At 38.5% G+C, this 25,065-nt stretch overlaps 1 protein-coding gene across 3 annotated transcripts; it reads left to right on the top strand.

Annotated features, from left to right (window-relative positions):
* The first annotated feature begins 513 nt into the window (after positions 1–513).
* On the top strand, positions 514–24,212 carry epb41l5 (erythrocyte membrane protein band 4.1 like 5). Of its 3 annotated transcripts, none has more exons than XM_079464510.1 (26): positions 514–719; positions 1,529–1,733; positions 7,381–7,485; positions 8,463–8,505; positions 8,808–8,886; positions 8,974–9,018; positions 9,312–9,364; positions 9,774–9,894; positions 10,297–10,384; positions 10,510–10,598; positions 10,870–10,960; positions 11,791–11,960; positions 12,542–12,648; positions 13,034–13,052; positions 13,602–13,644; positions 13,779–13,903; positions 18,383–18,522; positions 18,665–18,756; positions 18,969–19,097; positions 19,434–19,498; positions 19,695–19,814; positions 20,903–20,960; positions 21,658–21,735; positions 21,862–21,921; positions 22,234–22,358; positions 22,512–24,212. In XM_079464510.1, exons 2-26 carry the CDS (start codon positions 1,554–1,556, stop codon positions 22,576–22,578), a joined length of 2,292 nt encoding a protein of 763 aa, XP_079320636.1. In that variant the 5' UTR covers positions 514–719; positions 1,529–1,553; the 3' UTR covers positions 22,579–24,212. The 3 variants fall into 3 exon arrangements, with proteins under 3 accessions (XP_079320636.1, XP_079320638.1, XP_079320637.1); XM_079464511.1 differs by having other exon boundaries at positions 516–719; positions 13,605–13,644; positions 22,512–24,194; XM_079464512.1 differs by lacking the exon at positions 18,969–19,097 and having other exon boundaries at positions 22,512–24,191.
* Positions 24,213–25,065: the final 853 nt, after the last annotated feature.

Below are 25,065 nucleotides of genomic sequence, written 5' to 3' on the forward strand. Positions count from 1 at the left end.
GTGCTGTTGCTAAAACACAGAACAGAGTACCTGTACTGGCTTGACTGTATCATTTGAATTTGAATGAATCATTACAATTAATCCAGTAACTAGTATTTCAAAGTAAAGTAAAAGTGATTCAGGCTTTTTCACCCATATCTTTGTTATCCAGCTAGATTTAAAATGATGACATATTTAGTATGGCAGAATGTGCGACAAAAAATGTATACATTACATAAAAACTGTTGTCTGTGGCATAGCAACGTGAATTGTTTAAGGTTTAGATTTTTCGTAGAGAAATTTTTTGTTTGGTTCTCCGTAAAATGAATAAACAAAGTATTTTTTGTCATTGGTCACACACTGGAATGATCGAATTTCTACAATACACACGACTAGTCAACTAACTTTATTCTATACAGTATATTAATAGCAAACTACGCTACATTTCTTAGAAAGCATTTCCAGAATTTGAGAAAAGTTGTCCATGTTCAACACACACCGGCCCTTTAAATGTAAATCCACTGTTTGGGATTTACATGACGTCATTTCCTGAGGGAAAATCGCCACCCCGCAATCTTGCGGAGCAGTGAGGATATCAGAAACGCTTATCTACAAGAAAAAACACGGCGCTGAAGGCAGACTGCGGCTTACAAGATGGATAATTCAAGGCACAAAGGTGTTTTCTGATAAATGGCGATGCTAAAGGACTCTTTCATAAGCGCAATATCGAGACATCTGCTGTGAGTATCGCTTTTGTCTCTGAACTAGAAGTCAGGATCAACAAGTGGATTCGCGCCGCTCGAGCGTCTCGAGTTCTGAGGTGGACGCTTATTACAACAAAGAACCTAAACCGACAATATTAAAGTTTAATAATCTAAAAAGTGTGCAGCCGTATTGTGAATGCTGGTATTTGTGCCAGTAAGGTGATTCCTTTTGTCTGTAGTTGCGATAGTTAAGCGTTAACGTTATTAGTGCGTAGTTCAGCAAACAGGTGTCAGTGGAGTTCATCTCGAGACTGTTTTTTAACGGAAAATATTTCGCGTCAAATCTGACAGGCAGTTTAAACACTCGGGGTTATGCTCGTACTTTAAACGTATTTTCTCTCTTTGAAGGTCGTTATCGGTGTTCCTGAGCTGCTGTTATAACGATAAAGGAATACCAGCTAAGATATAGCAATAGCGAGATCGTGGCGACTTGTTATTTGAGGAAGACTAGTATTTGTGATACGTGTTCATTAAATTGAAATTTAGTACTCATTTAACGTATACATTTTACGCATTCACACTGTTAGATAACAAATACCTCTGTTTAGAAACCGTAATACCGTTAACAGAGGCGTTCACGGTGTTACATGTTCATATGATTTTACTCCAAATTTCACAGTTAACTTGTTAAAATTCAAAATTTGTGGAACATTTTTATAAGGAAATCTCTACTTACTACGGTATCTCTACAGATGCCACAGATAAACTAAAGTTACTATGTAACTACATTTTCATAAGGGTTGGCCTGAGTCTAACCGATATGTTCTTTGGACTGTCTCTTCCAGGCTGGAATAACACATCTTCCTGATCATGCTCAGCTTTCTGCGCCGGACCCTGGGCCGTCGGTCCATCCGCAAACATGCCGAGAAAACTCGACTCCGGGAAGCCCAACGAGCTACAACACACATCCCTGCTGCTGGAGATGCCAAGTCTGTCATCACTTGCCGAGTGTCTTTGTTAGATGGCACAGATGTCAGTGTTGACTTGCCGGTGAGTTGCTTCAGACTAGTCCTTTTGGAAAGTGTGCATTTTGACTTTATGCAGTTGAACTGCATCGCAATGGTCAATTTTGTATTCCAGAAACAGATGTTACTCCGGGGTTGGTGAGTTAGGTTCTTGACAGCTGCAGTGATAAATTGTGATTTGGTTGTGAAGTGGTTAATAGTGGTTTCACATCAAGTTTCACTTGAATTAAAAGTTGACCTTGATTTGATATAAGTTCAGTTAAATCCAAGGCATGTGCTGTGACACGTCCTTGATCACTGATGATAAAGCAAGTTTTAGTAAATTGCTGTTTGAGTTTGTGTTTGTACACTACACAATCCTGTGAGAAGAATTGAGTGACAGTAGTAAAGTCAAACCAGATGAGGTGTCTCTAGTGATCACCAGAAATGTCATGATTTGGGCCTGTTGACACTCAATCCACACATCGTAAGAGCTTTAGCTTGACCGTTATATAAACATTTGGGACTCGAAAAAAAGTTAATTATTGAAATTTTGTGGCTTTTCATGCTAGGAGGTGGCTTTCTACAATGATATAGTTCAGTCCTCCATTCATAACATTTTTCTTTCCCACACACAGTCCACCTGCACCACTTATTTATTTCAAATAACACACACACCCACAGTTGAGTTTGCTGTGCCAAAACTAGCATTCTAAATAGATTCAAAGAACCTGAACATCCAGGAACTAAGGACCAGGCTCTGCATTAATTTGTCATAAGAATGAAATAATAATGACCTGATTTATTCCAATTCCTTCTCTGCCATGTAAAACGAAATAAAGATTCAGGATAGGACCTCGAGCCCAATTCTAATTAAAAAAAAAAATTAGGAATCTATTGTTCCAGCTAAAACTTCTTAAATGTTTTTCTCAAGATTGATTTACAAAGCATGTGTAGTGAATGATCTTATTCTTAATAGTGAAGATGGTAAGAAAATATTTGAAAACTGAGCTTTCTATAATTTATCTCTAGAACAATATTTTATCTGAAGAACAGTTTCGTGAATCTGGCCCAAGGTGTCCAAGCTAACCAGATGCATTAGCTATAATGGCATCATCCCTCTTGTAGCATGTGATCATTGAACTGTTTGAACAGCGAATTACTTGATCTCTGTTTATGCTGTGGGTGAGGAATTGTAATGATCTCCACCTGAATGTGTGGGCATGTTAGAATTGATGTGCCTGTTGTTGTAACTGATGAGTTCGGTCTCAGCGCTAGTTTGTTTGTTTTCCATTGATGTGTTTTTGGCTTTAAGCCAATCATTAAACAAATTTCGTGTCGTTTTTGGAATTTTCGTGTTTCTTAGTTTATTTCACTCAAGTCTGTGGATCTCTTCACAGATTGTTTGGTTGTTTGCTGTTGCATTTGATTTCCGCTTTTGTTTGTATCAATTTCATCTGGACAGTCCAATACAGCTGTCACTCAGTTGAAAGTTCATGCTCATTATAAATAGTAGAGGTCCAATGTTGAATTTTTTGGAGGATCTTTTGACAGAAATGCAAACGCAATATTCAGATGTGTGTAAAGACCTTATATTAGGAAGTGTTATGTTCCTCTAACCTCAGAATGAGCTATTTCTATCTACATACCGCGTGGGTTCCCATGCATGGAATGTTGTTGCCATTTTACGGTTTTATCCCTAAACAGACCAACTGCTCTACAAAGCGCATTTCGTAAATAAGTTGCAGTGTTTCCCACAGGATTTTCAGAGACTGTGGCGCTGATGACGGGCAAACCATTATTATCATATTCGTGACTTCCTCACGTCGTGTTTGCGCTTGGTCCAGTTTCGGCACTTGAAATGTCTTTCGCTTCTACTCTCTGATCACATTATATTGTATTTTAACACAACTGAATGCTGTTTTCACACATCATCTGTTCTGTTGTCAGACATAAAATGAGTATAAAATAGTGACTAAACAAGACCCAATAACATTTTGTTTAATCCAACCAGCTTTAACTGCTGCTAAAATCCTGATTTATAAACACAGCATCGTCTGACAAAATCATCATACATTTTCATTGAAGAGCGGATACATGAGGTTATTTTGGCTGTATTAGGCTACTTGTTTTTAAGAGTTTTTAAGATAAATTCTCAATGAAGAAATATATAGGGGAAAAAGTATTTTTTTCATCTTAAAAACACAAAATGCTAATATTGTAGGCATTATGCGGAGCATACGCGTGAAATGGGTGTGAAGGTTGAAACTCATATGTCTAGCGCTTTCAGAAATATGAGCGAATACACTGTTGCTGCAATACAGGGTTACAACTACAGAACACCACACCGTAGGGAGGGTGAGAGCTCGCACACAGACTCTCAACAAACACGGAGAGAGGAAGTGTGGGAAACCTTTCGTTAAGTCATTATGAACTCGACCAACCTGTGACTTGTTGAAGTTTACGTGGAAAGGCAAGTACACCGAGGAAACACAGCCACCTTTTAATTTTGTATTTATCATTTTGTAGCACAGGGCAAAATGTTCTAGCATGTTGTATAAAACGTCTGTTTTCATCACAAAGAGGCAAGTGCAGTTCATCACATGTATAGGCAGGTAACATTGACATTAGTTACATACAGATTTATAAATCAGGGACATATTGTTTATAGTTATACTATACAATGGTGGTATTTTTGTCCAGATAAATTATTGTTGTATACTATAGTAATATACAAGGGCACTACACTTTTCTATAGCAAATACCAGTGGCGGCTGGTGAATTTGTTTTGAGGTAGAGCTGTGGCACACTGGCGCAGCAAAAATTTTAGCAAGTAACAAAGTTTAAATTACCTGTTTATTCATTGCAAAATCCTTGATCAGTTAATTTACCAGTCTCAGTTAAATTACAGAATTATCCATGTGTACCCTGGTGGTCTCATGTTTTCTTACTTTCTCGGACAGGTGCTTCATATCCTTCACTCCCGTAGCTGTACATGCTGGATCTGTCCCAGTTGCTTTATACAACACGCACAGAAAACAAAATAAGGCATTAGCAGAAACGCAACCACATAGCCAGGCATTTTGGTGTACCAACGGGAGAGAAGCTTTGCGTGTACTTCCCTTTTTCGCTTGTCTGCTGTCTGATTAAGAGGTCAGGCTGATCTGGACCCAGCTCCTTTTCCTCCTGGTTTTCTGCCAAAGTTCTCTTCTCAAATGTACATTGGAGTAGAAAGATACAGAAAGATAGCCCGTTTCAGATTAGATTTGTGGACACTGATTGGGTACATTTTATGTCACGTCTTAAATATATGGATCAGAATTTGACTAAATTCTACAAAGACCTGCCTCCTGTGAGTGATATCTCGATCGCCCCAGCTGTTATTGAGACGTGCAGCCGGAAAACTCTCAAAATAGCCTAAAACTGGATGAAATAGCTGATTGATTAATGTCACACACAAACAAGCACATCTACAAACGTACTTCGTACAAGCACGCAGCTCTGTCTAATAACTGTATCGCACACGTGCTACACTGGCTAATTTATTCTTGGCACAGACTGATTTTTCTCGTAGCATGTGCGAATATATGTCACACTGTACAGCCCGGTAATGAATGGAAAACACTGCATTCGGGAAAGAAGCGAAAACGTCACAACACCTTAATCCGCTCTCAGCATCTGTAGTGCTTTGAAAGGGAGGGGTGGAGTGAACAGTTGGTTGCAGTTCGCAACCTCGCCACTAGATGCTCCTAAAACTATACATTGTTTCTTTAATAACTATTTTCTCTATTGGAAATAATTTTCAGAAAATAAAGGCTTGAATTTCTTCATCCATTATATATGTATTACAACTATCTCTTTTTGTGTTCAGTCCTACAAGTTTTCAATTATGGGTGTGTGCAAATGCTGACCACATTTTTTATTTTTGGATGAACTATTTCCTTAAACTGACTTAAATTGACCTTTGTTTTTCGACAGGACAGACTGTTTATCTTTCTGTTCTCCTCCTAGATTTCACTGCGTTCATAAATTAAGCTGTGAAGAAAATCAAGGACTACACCTCAGCAGAGAAAGAGACCAGGAGACCTGATTGTGCAATACTATGCTGCGGAAAAAGATTAAAGACATAAAAAATATAGTTACAGTCAGCTAGCTTTACAAACATGCATTGACCATCTGTAGCATCTCCAGGGAAAAGCCTTTCAGGCAGTCTCCCCTGGATACCCATAAATGCTGAATTGGTGTTTCACTGCCCAGGCTTCAGGTTAAATACTTCATTTCCTGGCTTGACATGTATGTCCCATTGCTTTTGATTAAAGCATAGTCTAGCCTACAGAGAAGCTCAATGTGATAAATCATGTGAAGCGCACACTAGAAGTGGGTCGAGATGGCAAATAAAAATGTCATTTTTAAACACTTGTCTTAAAGGCAAATAAATTTGTTCTGATTGAGAACTTTGAGAGGAAGTGTTGGGAGAAACAGAATGCCAGCCTTTTACACAGAGTGGCCTCCCATGATTCAACGGATTAGGGCTGCATTTACTTGGATTAGCCCTCTATTCTATCTTAAGGCAGTTTCACACTAAAGCTTTCAGTATTTGCCCAAGTTTGGTTTTTGATGGATGTAAAGCCTGTTTTCCATGACTTGCAGTCCTGCTGATTTGAAGTGAAAAGCTATTGATGAGATGCACCGGGCCTATTATTATTGTAATGCATGACAAATTGTGAATTTGTCATTGTGGCTTGTCTTTACAGAAATGGCATCTTGTTTTCTTTGCATCTTTTTCAGTGCATCTATGCAAGCAGCAAGTTCAGTATTGTCAGATAGTACAGTGTGAACAGGGGGAGGGGGTAGAATTGGAATCAGACCAGGCAGCCCAACTAAGTATCTGTCCTGGTTGCTGAAAGCAGACTAAGGAATGTAACTGCGCCTCCAAAGGCCGAATGTTGGCCTAGCAGGCTGAAAAACCTCAGACGAACAATGTGAGCCCTAAGCCTAGGGTTCACTCAAGTGCACAATGGATTCTTTGTCAGCATTCTTGTAGCTTACTGGGATGCTTTGTACGCTATGCCAACTCATTGGGGCCTCCATGAGTATCCGGTACTGTGTGACCAGGCTGCAACTACACCCGCCTTCCCAACTTGAAGCACAACAGTTGGGTGAGCGGCTTGTGAGTCAGCGCTCTTTGGTTTCTACATGGATGTATTAAAATGGGCATAGCTTTCCATAAGCTTAGTTTTGCATACTGTAAAAGGTTTGCTGATGTTTGTTTGACTCTGTCAGAGGTCTTAACACTTAACTCGTTTCCGCATCGGAGCCCCCTAAAACTTGACAGACTGACTTTTAAACACTTCTTTAAAATGCAACCCTGTGAAATGTTTGACTATTTGTCTTTTTGTTTGTCTCTGATGGTCATAGCTCTTTTGTTCGGGATGGGCCAGACCATGGGTCATTTGCTTGATAAGATGATGTAGAACTTTGGTTTTGAATCGGGCACAGTTGGAATCAAGTTGTTGAGGCAATACTCACGGTTATCATGGTTACAATAGAGGAGATTCTCCTGCAGTTTGTACACAGTACATCTAGTTCCCATAAACATGTTTGAAACCATAAATTAAAGTGCATAGATTCACTTTCATTCAAAAGCTTTTCCTGCGAACTAGACTTTAAATGATCTCGCTCTTTCTCTCCAGAAAAAAGCCAAAGGTGAAGAGCTGTTTGATCAGATCATGTATCATCTGGATGTTGTAGAAAAGGATTACTTTGGCCTGCGTTTCATGGATTCAGCCCAAGTCCCGGTAAGAGCAAATTCTAATTACACTTTTCATCTGATTTGACTGACACTGAGGTCTTTCACCAATTTCACAGTGCAAGGATGCTCCTCTCTATTTGAATGGAATTGAATACAGAGCGGTGTATTTCAAGTTGTGAAACAAGTGGTAAAATTTGACATTTGTCTTTAGACATCATTTCTCAGGGACTGTTGACCTTGTAGGGTTGGGAGGATCATTCTCCCTTTAAAGTAGCAGCATGCTCCGATAAGGTCCGATCTTACTGTTGTACAATGCCAGTCTGCATGACTATGTGGTCTTTGTCATGTCGTACAATGTGGTGTAAGCAGCTCTAATTCAGACTTGCATTACACTTGACTAAATGCTAAACTTTAATGTAACTTTTGCAGTAAACGGCTTAACCTAGTTTTGAGACTGGAGAGAGGGAGGGAGAAGCGTGTAAGGAATTTGTGGGAGAGTACATTGAGGAAGTCTATTCTTCCATCAACATGAGTGTCTCCCTCCCTTCCACCCTCCACATTGTTCATACATCACCCCGATACAGCAGCCCAGCTTGATAGACGGGACAGAAGTTTCTTCTGCATTGACACAAAATGTTGCTTCCTGTGTTTAATGGTGTCTGTTTATGAAATGTTACACCGTATCTACACTGGACTCGGCAACTTGCTTGTTCTTAATGTGGTTTTGTCGCATCGCATCCAGTTTGGACAACATTTGTAATTATAATGGGTTCTAATGCGTTTCTAATGTCTTTTGTTGTGTCGCGTTGCATCCGGTGTAGACACGGTGTAACATTCTTGCACATTTGACTTTTTACAAGATCAAACGACTTGAATGCAAAGATTTATTTATGCATATGTTTTAATTGATGTTTGTTAAATGTAATCGGTGTTTGTTTAATGTAAGAAACGAATAAACGGTTGAATGAAAAACATTTGATACATCATACTAAAGGTTTTCTAAAAATGTGATGCATTTTACAGCATTGGCTTGATGTCACCAAAAGCATCAAGAAACAAGTCAAAAGTGAGTAGAATGCCGTTGCACATAAATGGCCAACTAGATTTTTGAACAGTTTGTATTTTTAGATACATGAGTGCTCTCAGAAATAAATGAAAGTTTAATGATTAACTGTCTGTGAAGTCCAGTTAGTAATAAACTTGAAAAAGGAGACTGTATCCCGTTCCTTGCATGACATTCTCCCTCAAATTCCATTTCTATAATGCCATTTTAAGTGCTGTCTCTTAGCAACAAACTGCACCACCTTACACACATTTTGTAAGTCATTTTGCTGTGCTTGTTATATTTTGTGCTTTGTCTCGTTCTAGTTGGACCACCTTATTGCCTTCATATGAGAGTAAAGTTCTATTCCTCTGAACCCAACAATCTGCACGAGGAATTAACAAGGTTTGTTGCATGTTTATGTCATTTTGATATGGTATTATGTATGCATATATTTTCCTCATACTATATTTCATAAATTATTTCCTGTAGATACCTCTTTGTACTACAGTTAAAGCAAGACATCCTCAGTGGCAAGTAAGTGTTTAGATTTATTATTAAAGGGATATTTTTTTTATATACAAATAAAAAAAAGGTCATGTTTTTTTTACTGTTTTTACAACAAGAATCTGTAAATGTAATTTGCACTGAAAGAAACTCAATGTAACCTTGTCCCACTCATCTGTCCTTACCAAATATTCAAGTTGTATTTTGTTTGTATTTGTTAACGATTTGAAAAGGCTCATATTTCTCTACAAACATTAAAGAATGCTTATATAAACATAAAGACACATAAATAAATGTGGCTAAATTTAAATTGTTTAAAATAGGTTAGAGTGCCCATTCGACACAGCAGTGGAGCTGGCTGCATACTCGTTGCAGGGTAAGTATGAGTGCTGTTATTTTGTATCACTTTAGTGATATGTTCTTTTGATTTAGCAAAAATAAAAATAATAGTAAAAACAAAATAAGAGTTTGTTTTAAAACATCATGCACTCTCATGTTCTTTACAAATGCTCACATTTTATGTACTATGCTGTTTTAGTTTGTTGCACATTTGGCAGACCTTTTGACTGGAACGAATTGAAGTAAATTTTTTAGCAGGATGTGTTGCTCACACAATACTTTACCAACTGAGCTACAGAAACACTTAAGGGTTTTGTTATTGTTATGCAATCGATAGGGACAGTTTTGACCAAAATTCTATGTTACATTCAAATTGAAACTGTTAGGTTGCACATTTTATATGACGCATTTTATCATTCATTTATCTTTGAAATCTTACCTTTCAGCTGAACTTGGTGATTATGACGCTGCCGAGCATGTACCTGACTTAGTGACGGAATTCCGTTTCATGCCAAACCAGACGGAAGACATCGAAGTAGCTATCTTTAATGCTTGGAAGGAGTGCAGGTATAAATGAGAGAGCTTATTTTGTAAATAAAGTTAAAGCTGCATGTAATGACTTCTCTTTAGATAGTTGTTAAAGCGGACATCTAAATGGAAAGCAGGCTGATGAATGTCAGTATGCAGGTCATCACCTCTAACTCTGTCTGGAAATCTTCTATCTACTCTACCAAAGCTCTACTGTTGACCCTGACCTTTCTGTATGTGATTTATAACCTGTCACTCTGTACTTGACAAGCTGTAATGTACAGCAGATGTGGAGCACCTCAGGTTGAGGCTGTAGCACACCAAAAGCAAAGTTGCTGTCTTCTGCGTAGTTGCCACTGTGACTTTTGCTCATTGTTCATCAGTACAGTACCTTGTATAACGGGTCATTCGCTTCAGATTATGTTTTGCCCTATGTTACAGAGGCCAGACTCCAGCACAAGCGGAGATAAACTACCTGAACAAGGCCAAATGGCTGGAGATGTATGGGGTGGACATGCATATGGTCAAGGTACTCCAATCATTCATTGTCAAGCAGGTTTACAGCAATTAAATCTTTAAAAGTCAGACATTTGTTTCATTTGAAAATCCGGCTACATCCAGATACTTATGTGTTCTTTATGCCACCTCCTTCAGGCACGAGACGGAAATGAATACAGCCTGGGTCTGACCCCCACTGGAGTGCTCGTGTTTGAAGGGGAAACTAAAATTGGTCTGTTTTTCTGGTGAGTGCTTAATAGTAATTCAATCTAGTAGGACCAAAGCGAATAACTTGATTTTCATGTTTTTATAACATAATGCAAATTTGTAGCTTATTGCCCTATTCTCTCTATATCTAAAATATAAACAGTATTTACATTATTATATTTATGATATTGGTCTATGATATTAGGGTAACATGTTTGATGTTTGGTGCCTGCAGTCATAGTTGCACTAAATGGAATATAATGGACATAAAGCAATTTTATAAAAACTGAAAACTGGTTGTCTACCCAGGCCGAAGATCACACGACTGGACTTTAAGAAGAGCAAACTCACCCTTGTGGTAGTGGAGGATGATGAACAGGTAACGCAGGAGACCGAAGAGGTAAAGACACGTCTTACACAAACATTCTACGCCACGATAGACCATACTTTAATGTTAAATGTCTGTTGTCGTCTTAGGAAGAGATAGAGTTTCATATTTTCTGCTCTTAAGCTATGATAGTGTCCCTTCAGGCATGCTTGCTATCTGTAGCACTTCACACTTTATGTGAATATGAAGCACTGAGGCTGCTAACATTAGGACAGAACTGCCCTCACTCTTCAATATAAACACACCTCAGCCTATAACTAGCTACTATTATACCTATTACTCATTTTGAGGATCTGAATTTATTTAAAAAAATTCTGGCAATAATTTATCCATTTGGTTAATCTTTAATTTTAATTAATTAATCTCTCAAAGGCGATTATTTGCATTTTATTGTATTGTAGTTATCGCTGTCTGTTAATGATGCTATTGTCTCAGTGGTCCATAAAAAAAGCCACAGACAATATTTTATTTGCCTCAGATGGGGTTAAATTGAGTAGCTGATAGCACTGTTGGAGGATCTGTTTTATCTTTTGCTATCAGTCAAAGGCAAAACTACCAGGTAAATAAAATAGTGACTAAGACAAATAACATGCCACATCTGTTTAAAAATCTGTCCACGATTTGGAACCTTCATATTGAACGAGCCACTAATGATACCTGACACTTCTGTCTTGGTAGGCAGCTCGTTAGATTCTGAAATTGAAATATTGTATATAAAACCTGTACACTTAACACTTGTCCGAGCCTAATTCCTTTGGCTTAAAGCCTTTTTTATTTGATATTTTATGTGTTCACACCAGCCTGTGAATGAGGTATTTATTGCTTTTTGCCCTCTGCCATAGGGGAAAGAGCAGGAGCACACGTTTGTGTTCCGCATGGACCACCCGAAGGCTTGCAAGCATCTGTGGAAGTGTGCTGTAGAGCACCATGCTTTCTTCCGCCTGCGGAGCCCCGTCCAGAACAGCTCTGCTCGCTCTGGGTTTATTCGCATGGGCTCTCGTTTTAGATACAGGTCAGTATGTTCTGAAATTGTAACATTTTCTTTTTACATTTTGTTATATACAGCTTCATATATAAACACTTTAATTATATTTTTCCCCTGCACTTCCCCTCACACTAAAGACAAGATTTACAGTTTTTTTATAGTAGTCCCTAACAATATCTGCTGCAGAGTTGTAAATTGTATCATGGCCTTGTCTGCACAGTGCCCTGTGTTTGCGCGTGTGGAATTACATCTTATCTTCAGCTGCCAGCCCTGTGCTTCGATGCTGTCCAGTTCGGCTCCATGTTGGATGGGCTTTTGTTTGTCTGCTCTCATTTTAGCATCTTTCTTCGCTCCAGAATTAACCCATTTTACATGTTTATCAGTTAGCTTATCTTTGTATTCACCTGTGTGTGTCTGATTGTTCTGTTTTTTGTTTAACTATTTACTAATGCTGAATAGTCTGTGTTTCATCCTAGGCATAATGTGTTTGTATTGTGAAATTACGCTGTCTGATAACATTAGACTTTCATTACTCTAAGCACATAAAAAGAAATGTCTGCAGACTTATCAGATCTGTGTAACTAATGGTAATTTGTTTTATTTGTAAGTGGGAAGACAGAATATCAGTCCACTAAGGGCAACAAAGCCAGAAGATCTGCCTCGTTTGAACGGAGACCAAGCCGACGTTACTCTAGGAGAACCATGCAGAACAGAGGTGAGGAAACAAGATTGTCAGCACTGCACACTGAACAGTTAAACATATTTAAACTTTTCGGGGGAGAAAGTATTTCAGCTTTTATTTCAGTTCAAAGAACAAGTCATTTGTTCACATTGTAGTATCCTAACATTTTTACTTGTTTTATTTGCATCATTACTTACTGTAGTTTTGTTCCCAATATTATTGTACAGCATTTAGCAGAGATCTTTCATAAGCTACAGTTTGTTCATAACTATTTTTTAAATCACTGTATTGATGCTGTATAAGCCACGTGGTGAAGCCATAAAATTGCTTGCAAAGAAGTGGTTTTTAGCCCCACGTGTGTCATTCTGGTATGTGATGTCTAATGAAATGTTCGTTCTTTTCTTTTGTATTTCTGCAGGCCCCATCAAGCTTTTTGAGTAAGTACTTTACGTTCCTGGATTGTGCAGTTAAATATGTATTGCTTTCTTCATGTAAATAACGAATGTGACTTGAAGACTCCGCCGATATATCAGTCATATTTCTAATTGGCTATACACAAACACAAATTTTTACAAGCTCTTATCAGTGTTTACTTGAATGATCAGCCATTTTCCTCTTATTCCATTCAGTAAAAATTATTAAAGTATATGCTTCCAATAGACCTCTTATTGCCTTCTGTAATCCTGCTGGTGTTAAGGCAGGACAGCAGTATTGTACATATATCACGCGATGGCATCAGTCATACTCTTTTATAGGGTGTTTTCAGCACTTCTTCTGTGACTAATAACAATTCTAACTGATTCCCAAATATGAAGGTTTGACTCAATGTGTGTCTGTTAGTCACATGCTGAAAACAGTGTCAGTGAACCTGTGTCATGGGTCACTGTGATCCTTAAAAACTTGCGATGTTTGATGGTCAAAACCATCAGTCAGCAGTAGCTCATAAACCCTCGGATAAGGGCTCATTTTCTCTCCTCTTTCCACAGCAGCCACAATAATGGAATGAGCCCAGGCTTAGAAAAAACAAAGGTACTACCAGCTTGTGTTTTATCATTGGATGTTATAATACAACATATGATAATATAATGACTTGTTTTTATTATCAAATTGTGTTACAGTACAATACAACCTATTATAAACCCATGTCGCTCATCTTTTCTTAGCATGCTCACGCACGGCCTCCCTGGTCTGGTATGCCTGTGGTCAGCAGCCCACCCTCTGTTTCAAGCCCTGTGGAAATCGAAACCCTCCCCAGGAGTCCCGGTGGCAGCCAATCGGACAAGAGGAGGTGAGCTGCTCACAATTGTAATGCAATAAAACCTCTAAGCCGGTTAATCCAATGCCCTGCTGTTACTTCAGGGCCCCTGCACGGGCACTTAACCTTACTTTGGCAGAGAGCCACACTTACCTATTTGATATGCTTTGACTATTTGTTGCTGGTGTGTTGGTTAGCTGGTGTTAAGTTATAGTGCTGGCTGGTGACTGGTGCTGAAGGTGCTTTATGCTGTTTAGCTTTGACGTTAAGCAGATGGCTGCTTCAGCAAGGCAGAGAACGCCTGCTGGGCTGACGAAAACATACTTTCTCTTAATGTGAAAGACCACTCGCTCTCTCCTCCTCTCTTTCCGTCTTGCGCTGTCTCCTGAGGCTGTTTTTTGGGGTTTTTGTGCTCTGCAGAGCTTTGGCTTAAACTTGCTGAAATATTGAAAAGAAATTGAAATGGACTTTGGGATTGTTTGTGTGTGCGTGTGTTTCGAGTGTGTGACTGTTCGATATGTTTTCCCGTCTTCTGAAAGTTAGATCCTTGTTTCTTAATGTTAAAAAATGTTTTAACTTTATTCTAGTCTGATGTTCTGAAACCCAGTGGCCTTTTCATAAGGCAAGGTATGTACACTCTCTTGTTTTCAACATTGAATCGATACGCTTCATCCAATCAGTGCATCTCTGCGGGGGTCCTCATGATCGGCTTTTGATTGGTTAACCTTCGTCTGGCTCTGCAAATCAGTATCTGCATACAGTCTTCTGTTTATTGATTCTAGTTCAAACCAACCCAATGAGTGGGATTGAGTGTAGACAAGTGATTTGAGCTTTCCTTGGGACTCAAATGTGGGACTTGTCCCACCGTCTTCCTTCTCAATCCTGTAACTTCCACTTCCAATCAATCTTGGCTGACTAGTACCTTTGCTTAGCAAATTTAGGGTGTCACACTCCACACAATGTCTTATACAGTATGTGGGGTTAAGGACTCAGTGGTGCCTCTCTGACTTTCTATCCTGTTACTGCAAACTCTGTTAAATAATCCAGGGAACTAAATAAGCATCTGATCATCACTTTTCTACTTCTTTTCGGTCAGTAGATTTCTCTATGGTGTTTTTCCTATCCGTATCGAGTTGGTGCTAGATTTGTGATTATTAATCCTCCTCACTAGCTAAACATAACCTTCTTTTGCCTAACTTGGAAAATAAGCAAACATCTCTCTCCTGATTCTGGCATGTTTCAGGCTTTGCTGATTATTTCTCTATTTCTGCACTCTGTTCTCGTGTCACTGTGCTTCTGTCCTACCATCTGCTCCCCCATGACCTTGATCAGAACACAAGTGTTGGCACTGTGAGAAGTCGTGAGGAAGATTACACTACGGTAACAATAAACATAGTGTTGCTGAAAACACCTTCCGAGGACGCTTTATTAACTCTATTTAACTAGCTTAGACTGGAATGAGTCAACTTTATTTATAAAGCTCTTTTTACAATTGTCATTGTTACAAAGCAGCTGTACAAGAAACATATATATCGACTATAAGCAAAATATATAAGGTTATACAAGTAAAAAAAAGCGAAAACACAGAAGTGTGATGTCTGTCAGTCAGAAAAAGTACTGAAGAACCTTATTCAGGTTATGGATTTGAATGCAATGCATATAGTGTAATATGAGTTAAATAGGCATTATAACCAGGAAACACCTTAAAGTGCATTAATTAGAAGAATCTTAGATAAGGTGTGTTGTCCTACAGTCCTCTTCTCTTTCCTTATGCACCTCTGTTCCTTCTGTCTGCTCCTGTAATCTTTTGGTTGCCCTTCCCCTTTTCAACTTCCCTCTGCAGCATTCCTGTTTCCCTATGCTAATACTCCCCCTCCACTGACCCATCCAGGCCTCATCCCCCTCCCCAAACACACCACTCACGCCAGCGTGACCGCCAGGCACCTCCCTGCACTTCATCTCAGACACGGACGCTGCCACAGTCCCTCCACCCTCGCATTCCTCTGATACGAACTCAGCGTCAGGATGAAAGGCGCGTTCTCTGGCTGATCTCAAGCGAAACTACCTGGACTGAAGTCTTCATCTCATTTTAAGCGCAGAAACTGCACAGTAATGTGTCCCTCCCAACTGAGAACGAAACCAGCCGGTGATGAGATAATCCGCCTGTTCAGAAGACTTGTCTTTTAACCAACCAGCTCTGTTACACAGGAAATATCCTGCTGACATTTTAGCCTTTTTATTTGTCATTTAATGAGATCTTGATTATTTGACTCAACTTGATTTGTTTGTTTTAATATATAAAGCACAGTTAACATTCACAGTTATTGTCATTAGGCACTTCGCACAAATACAAAAGTACATAGGTCTTGAAGCTCTACAAACAAATGAAAATGATTGTTTTTTTCACAGTGACAATGAATGAAGATGCTTTACAATTAGAATATATTTATATATAATTTTTGTTTACTAATATTGGTTCTAAAGAGGACAATTTAGCTTTTCCTGTTCTTAAAGTGTTGGGACTCTTACCCTTTGCATAACAAGTGCCTAAACTCGAGTGCCTATACAGTAGTGTTGCATACGTCATATCTTCGAAGAGTATTTAGTTTGATCAAATTTATAAAAGAGAGCTACTGCTGTACTATTATTTCTGGAAAAACATGAGCTGCTAGAGGTGGGGAGAGTGGGATTGAACTACAGCGCGAGCAAGCAACTCATCACAATAATCCCCTCCTGTTTTGTACATTATGCACGCACACGCCGATTGCCAACAAAACACAGATATATGACTTCGTTTGGCGTTCAGTTCATGTCCTGCAGCTTTTAGCACTTGGACCACACTACAGTATCTATCAGTTTCAAAGGATCTCCAAATCCAGCGTATCCATTGTTTACATAACATCCATCCATAACAGAATTTTTTTTAACTTTCCAAAACAAGTTTGAGTGCTGGGGGAGTGTATCAAGTACAGAAATACTTTGTCATACGTCAAACTGTTTTTTTTAAAAGTTGGACAATGTAAAGAGGGCAGAGTGGATGACAGGATGGTACCCAATCTTAAAGAATATATTGTTTCAATATTGCTATGTGTAGTCAAAGTGGTGTGAAAATTGACATAATGTTCAATGGCCTTTAAGTTCTCACTAGGGTGATTTCCTTTTACAGTTTTAAACAATATGCATTGCCACTGTACTATTATACACCAATTGCTGTGTGTTACATGGCTTGAAGATGTGTTATTAAAAGCATCAGGTGAAAGTAACTCAAGTATTGTTTTCCATATATGTTTGAGACATTTATGTACTCTTTGTATGATACAATTACATTTTCTGTAAATTACAATCTCTTGGAAAGTACTTCTGGGAGAGTTCACCCAAAAATGACAATTCTGTCATCATTTATTCACCCTCTTTTCATTTCAAACTTGTATGACATTCTATTTTTCACAGAAAAGATATTTTAAGAATATTGATAACCGAACAGTGTTAGGCAAGCATTGACTTCTATTGAATGGACACAAAACCAATGCAAGTGAAGGACTGCCATCGCTGTTAGGTCAACAACATTTTTCAAAATATCTTCTTTTGTGTTCTACAGAAGAAAGAAAGTCATACAGGTTTGAAATGACAACAGGTTGAGTTAATTGTGATAGTTCACGCAAAAAATTTAAATCTATCACAAATTGTTCCTAATCTGTATACATTTCTTTGTTCTGATGAACACAGAGAAAGATTGTTGTAACCAAACAGTTCTTGGCCACCATTGACTACCATAGACATTTTTTTCTGTTAAACACAAAAGGTGGTATTGTGAATAAAACCATTCTGGGGCACAACCATTGTTTGTTTATATTTGGGTGAACTGTCCCTATAATACAGTATATTCAGTTCTAATTACTTTTAGAGGAACTTACTGTATTGTGCACTACATGCTGGATTTGGTGAGAGTGTCGAGGAGTGACCTGTCCTTTGTGCTTTAATCACATTCCAGTAGCCAATGGAATGTGACTCAATTCCCTCCCACATTTCTTTGAAGTTTAATAGGAATCTTACGTTTTGTGACTTTTATGCTGGTATTGCTATCATAACCGATATACATTGCATGGTTATATGTGGTCTTTTAATCTAGATCTGTGGGGTGTGTGGTCCGTTGGCATATGAATCTGTTAGATAACAGCCCCATTTCTTTGCTCGGGATTCTTGAGCGGTACGTTTTTAGTGCTGCTTGCTCTTATTTGTTAGAATTGTCCATAAGTTTGCAAAAGATCTTCTACCCATTTGTCAATGGAATACATTGAATATGTAGAATATTTTTGTGTTTGTTTTGCTGGTGGTGATAGAAAATATTCCAAGAGTATATACTTTAGGGCACATGGCATTATGTGAGAACTATAACTTGAACAATGAGGTGAGTCGCATTTGTCATCTATCAATGAAGACTCTGTATAAGCTGCACTCATGAGATACATTTTTGCTTTAGAAGATGATAATCAACCCTTTCATTCATCACAGTGTGCCCTTGGTGACTGACCTGCTGGAGACGTGCGTAGATGAGGTTCTGCAGGTCTCTGTTCCCATGGTGACGCCAGAAGAGGTGGGACCTATCGGAGCTCATACCAGCACAGGCGCTGAGGATACCCTCTCTCTGACCGGTGAGTTAATATATGCAAATACAGTAAGGAGATACACTTCATAACCTGATCTGACTTACCCAAGGATGGACATGTTGTAATCCCAACATATGCAGATGTTTTGACCTCTCATTGCTTCACTGAATGTGCTTCTCATCTACAGATGCTGCAGCTCGACTCAAGCAACTGGAGATTGAAAGCACTCCAGTGCCTGCTCCATCCAGATCCAACATCAACCTTAACATGAACAACCAGGTCAGTTTAGTCATCCGGAAGACCACACCGACACACACAAACTCATTGAGAACAAGGCTTTTTGTAAATGGTGTTTGTGCAGACTGCTTTGCCCGGCATTGAGACATCATTACATTTGAACTGGTGGTTAAGTTACTCATGAAAACCATGCATAGACCATGTAATTGTGAACAAAGGAGACTTTATGCTTTGTGCTGCTTTGATCTGTGCAGGAGGATGTGATGAAGCTTACAGAGAAAAATTTGAATAGTGTGGGCAGCAGTCCTGTTCTGAACCAGCTCAAAGCTCCTGATGATCTCAAAAGCAACATACTAAAGGCTCAGGCAGAGGCAGCGCTCAAGGTGTTCCACATTTCTTGTAGTCTCTACTAACACGTGGTATAAACATGTCTCAAGGGATCCGATCTCACCAACTACCATTTACAACTGGTTTTTATAACACATTATAAGCGTGTGGCCTGTGTCATTGCATTCGGAAGATGGCCTATGAGGTGTTGTGAGTGTATAGGTTTGGCTTTTTCTACATTTGGTTCCACAGTTGTTTTAAGTCACCTGAGACTGGTCCTAATATAAAGGCTTGATGGACATATTTAGTAAATTTAACATAATTTAATTAAACTTTGTTACAAATCAGAGGTATTATTGAAGATTCCATAGTTTGACATGTTTATGTTTTAGGATACTATATATGAGCTTGGATTGACTACAGACAAGAACTGTAATCTGCAGGATGCAACAGCCAGGTATGATGTGTGTGTTTTTTATTTTATGAATATTGAATGAAAAGTAATGAAATCATATAGGCAATTGTGATTTTTATTTTGAGAATGTGACGACATGTCATCACTGTTCACCAATGTCATTATATTAAATGAGGATTAAATGGTAGATAATACTAATAATTTCTTTTAATACTAATAATAACTTTCTCATCATAAGACTGACGGGCCATGGTGAGACAATTGGAAGCACCAGCTCTCTGCCAGTGACCGGGCGTGCAGAACTGCAGGAGACCTGGGGCTTGCTTTCACAGCCCGGCCTGCCTTGCTCTTCCAACAGGTGAGACCATTTCACCAGCATTGTTGGGCAGATCCAGTGAGCAATTATTCCTTAAAGATGCATTGCTGTGTCGGTTGAGTGTGTGGCTTAAGATATAGCAGTGCCATGTGAGCCAGTCTGTGGGCCTCTAATCCTCCTGGGACTGAATCTGAGGCAGTGGAACACTAGTAGGCAGGCAGAAACTGGGGCACACCTAGAATAAAGGGGCCACTTGGTCCTCCCATCACTGGGATAGTTTAGGGAAAGTTGATTCCTCAGGATGTGATCATATGTTTGCTACAGTTAATGGTAAGAAATCTCCTTTTTAATGTATTTGTTGTGTATGGATTTGAAAAGCTGCCACTACCACTGAAACACTGAAAGTGTAGAAATCTTTAAAATGAAAGTTAAAAACATGACCAGTTTAAAATATTTTTCTGCTTATGAACAGTATTACATATTATTAAATCTGGACAGTAGAGCCGTTATTTGTTGTTGAACCCAGAATATTCCTTTTCAGTACACTGTTATCCCCTTCATTTGAAGCACTCTATTGCCATCTAGGGTATTCTGTCATCACTGATGGGATGTGGTCTCATATGGAAATATGTTCTTATGTAACCACATGTATTGATATGATATGTTGACAGTAATTCATTATCAAATTTACATTTGTTTACTGAATGAAAGGAACATCAAATGCCTCATTGTGAAAACTAGTTCTTTATGATGGGCTGCTTTGCTCGATAGTACTCTCAAAGTGACCTCGAGTAATTTCCTCAAACACTTCATAAGAAGTCCTCATCACATTTCTTTCAATGAGCTAATTCCAAGGACATACAGGAAATCACCAAAGTGCCTCCTCTAAAGCTCTCAAAGCTTTTTAACTTTTTGCACTTCAGTGCTCAAATCAAGAGCTTGATAACTCTGACATGCTTACTTTTTATTGTGAAGATGCCCATATTTCTGTTGTTTTTATCATCACAACAGCCGAATGAATCTTCATACACATCCAACAGTGTGCTTAATTTACACTGCATTCACTGACCATGCGTTCATTCATAAAAATGCTGTTTTGAAATGACGTATTCTTTATTGTCTTTTTTCAGCCTTGACGCGAACGCAGACGACTTAATTTCTTCTGTGCCCCCTTTGTCGTCAGATCCAGTGAGTGAAGCACAGTCATCCATGGTATCAAATTATGGCTGAATGCCAATCCAGCTGCTGACACACTGTAATGAGACAGCAACAGCTGTCAACATATGTTTTCGTTTACTGACAGATGCTCTCTTTTACTGACACATACTCTCCTTTAAAAGTAAACCGACTAAATAAAAAAAAATCCTGTCTGTCCAACATTTAAGACACTGTGTTGTTTTACAGTATGACTGCTTAGTTGTAGACCACTTTGCAAGATGTAAACACTGGTCCAGAAGCACTTCCGGTTTCCGTTTTTATTCATTATTTAAAAAAAAATCCTGCATGATGTCATTTTTAAAGATATTTGTTTAACATTTTAAATCTGTTATACATATTCTTTTGGTTTTATTTTCTATAAACGTTTTTGTAATAAACACCGGAAGATCTGCCAGACCAGCGTTGTTTACGTCATCGAAAGAGGTCCATTGTGACTGCAGTGTCAAGTGTAAATGATCTTGAGGGAAATTTGCCCCATCTTTCAATAAGGAGAGAAACCTTAGCCTTATCTAGGAAACAGAAAATCAATAAAAAAATGTTTTACAGTGAGCAACTAACAAGAACACCCTAGCAACGCCCTAGCAATCACAGCAAAGACCCAGACGCATCTAGTTAAGGAATGTTCTCATTGATAGCATACCCTTTAGAGTATGATTCTTTTTGTCAGGTTAAAGTTCAGGATCCCGAGCTGCAGACAGACCCCCTGGCTGAAAACCTGATAGACTTCACAGACCCCATCACTGTAGTAAGTTCCAGAGACTTTTGAAAAGTCTTTACTTTGTTTCACTATTGGCACAATTTGTTCTGCTGCTGATTTTACAGAGTTACAATGTTGTTAAAGGACTAATATGAGATGAATAATTTGACGCAGGTACCACCCCCCAAACCTACAATCACACCTCGATGGATCATTCCTGCATCAGTACCAACAGTGAGTTCACTTAACTGATTTCTGTGATGTCTGATTCTATGCAGCATTCTGTGGGCCAATGTTAAATCTGTGTGGTTAAAACGGTAAATGTTAAACTCTGTCATTGGACTTTGTCCTAGGCAGCCGATTTCCTGATGTATCTTGTATCACAGCTTTTTTTGTCAAATAATTTATGTAGCGATATGTAGTAAATGAATGAAGAAATGTACCTGTACGCTATACTAGATCAAACAGCTTTATCTTCACATCTCACTTGTATTTCTAGTAATTTGTGTAGAAACTGACTGGGCTTCTCTCCTATTTCTCCTCTAGCTGTCCAGCACCTTTACTAATGGCCTCCTTGACTGTACAGCAAATATGTCATCTCAGCATTCTGAAAAGTCTGCTATTTCCCTACCTCCCAATCCCTCTCACACTCACAATGTGATTGCCACCAGGTTTGTTTCATCCCTGCTGTATTCTCTTTGAACAGACTAAATGTTTTTCTAGTAAAATTGTAGCTGTGCTTCAGAGATCCGTTGTGTAATTAGCGTGTTATTGCCTGTTTGTGCAATTTCTAACTGCTGAATTGGTGTCTTTGTTATTGACAGTATTATGGCTGTCTCAACCAAGGACGACAACCACAAGCCCAAGGGTCTGCTGACCACTGAACTCTGAATGCAGCACCTGTCACTGGACCGTCAGTGCTTTTCACTCAATACCACATTCCAGTCAGAAACATTCCAGCACCCTTATAGTGCTGGCACAGACAACTGGACTCGAGGATACAGCAACTTTATCTTCAACAACACTGGCTTTGAACAGATGGTGTCTCCATGTCCTGACCCCTACACTGATTAGAATAGAATACAGTGAGTTGTGTACAAAGGACTAACAGGAGGCAGTGTTCAGGGATCACTGTTCCTTTTATTACTTTTTTACTGCTAAGTAGCACCGGCATTTGGATCTCTGCAAGATGTTAAGCTTTTAATTCAGATGACCACAGTCCTGTTGTGATCGAATGTTTATGACGACATGGTGTTGCTCCACCACTTGCTGACCACTTTCTGTTTAGGCAATCAATAATGTAGTCCTTTTTACAGAACTTTTCTTTTAATCTTTGCCTTTATATTGCTCTGCTTTCATTTTTATGAAAAGTAGTTGCATTCAGTATTAAGTACTGTACTCCAAACTGCACTGTTGTTATAGGACTCTTGCGTAGGATTTGGCAACCTGCAGTTATGAAGCCGCTGAGCCAAGTTTTCAGTTTTCGATCAATGCTATTTTTATCCACACTGTAGTAAAGACGGCCTTATTTTAAAAGTTTATTTTAAATTTAAATGGTCAGATACTTGCATTATATTATGTATGCGTTGAATGATGAATATTTTACAACATAGAACGTATTTTCATGTAATTTTATCTTCTGCATTTAACAGGAGTAATTCAGTGGTTGTTTTGTGTTGTATGTATTAGCAGCTCTTGCAGTATGTGTTCTTTTACACTGTTTTTTAAATGTTGTAATACATGTTATGTAAGACAAAGGAGCAGCTCTGGTAACTGCTGGCTTATAGAATATCAAAACTGTTCAACAAAGACAATGACAACATACTAAACTGTTATTTACAATGGACAAAAACTCACTTACAATTTGTGCCAGCAGTTACCGCAAAGAGAGGCCTTGCTTTTTCCTTCACTGTACATTCCACAGGCATTTGCTGCTATTGGTTAACATACAGAAGACTGCATCACAAAATAATCATAGATGTGTTCACTGGATCTGAAATCACTGGGATAAAATGGAAATGTTTCTTTGATTTCCAGCGCCTGTGAATTATGTTTGAAGGCCCAACACTTGTATACAATAATTTTATGTGAATAGATACAGTAGACATCATCCAACATTTTCTAGTTTCATCTGTACTGAATGTTTGAAAGTGCTCAGTCGCAGGGCATTTGTAGCTGGAATGTATTCATATGATCATCACTTTTTTTTAATGTTTTTAATTTCACTTTTAATGTTTATTTACATTGTGTTAATGTCATCTCTAGACATCACAGCAATGATCTCTCATATATATATATAGACTGTAAGCTTTCTGTCATTGTATGCGAAGCATTCCATAAGTAAAAGGTATTTTAACGTTGCTGTTAAAATGTTGGTGCTTTTCTTTGTGTTCTTCAGAGGACGTTGGACATTTTATTTAGATTGATCAGCAAGCAACATGATATAGAATGTAGTGTAACATGCACAATAGAATAGAATGCTCTTGGGTCCGATTGATAAACGTATCAAGAAGATTTTTATGAGTTTGTATACTTCTTTTAGTGACCTTGGGTACTGATGTATGTAAGGGGTTTAACTTTGGACTAAGGGATCTGTCCAGGCAGAAGCAAAGGTCAACACACTGTGCAAAAGGAGGTGTCTTAATTTTCAAATATATAAACAAATTCAATTGTATTGTATATTAAATTAATATATAGATTTGTTTCTAGGGGTATTAGCCAGTTTCTTCTGGTGTGACAAAGGGATCTAACCTGAAAATGATCAACTTAGACTCCAACAGGACTAAAAGCAAGAGTTAGGGTAACGATAAACAAAAGCACGCCGCCACGGACATAAACGGAAAAGCATAGACGTGACAGTAAGTATTAATAAGGTGGTAAGGTCACCGACACAATCTCTCTTTTACCGCGGTGTCTCTAGTGGACCAGCAGGTGGCGGTAGGGTTCTCTGAATGACCCAACAGTGTACAGGAGAGAACGATCCCTAGTTTCGCACTGCCGTTATAGTTGATGTTTGACTTTTGATGTGAATAAACTAAAATGTCAATCAATTTGTACAATAACAGTGAATGACTATTTAGGCTACTAAACTGTTTGCGTCTCATGCCTTTATGCAGCTATATTCAGATCAAACGAACTGTCATTTCTATTTTTAACATCGATGGCGCCAAACGTTATTCAGCATTTACATTTGATATGAAAATCAATTGCTATAATCTATCCAAGCAGTTTTTGCTTTGTTTTGTGATGTTGAATATGAAAATATGACATGTAGGTTACATATGTTTTTTAGTACAAAGCATATTTTCTCATAAATATTGTATTGTGTTCTGCTGTGACGTTTCACTCCCCTAATGAATTATGTTCATGTTTATTATT

Source organism: Barbatula barbatula, assembly GCF_947034865.1.
Source record: "Barbatula barbatula genome assembly, chromosome: 9".
Lineage (NCBI taxonomy): Eukaryota > Metazoa > Chordata > Actinopteri > Cypriniformes > Nemacheilidae > Barbatula > Barbatula barbatula.

Excerpts from the sequence above, each read along its gene's own strand:
- epb41l5 (XM_079464510.1), top strand. The coding sequence starts at position 1,554 with ATGCTCAGCTTTCTGCGCCGGACCCTGGGCCGTCGGTCCATCCGCAAA. Across the intron at positions 18,757-18,968 it reads ACCTTAACATGAACAACCAG|GAGGATGTGATGAAGCTTAC; the intron begins GTCAGTTTAGTC and ends TGATCTGTGCAG. Across the intron at positions 19,815-20,902 it reads CTGCCTTGCTCTTCCAACAG|CCTTGACGCGAACGCAGACG; the intron begins GTGAGACCATTT and ends GTCTTTTTTCAG.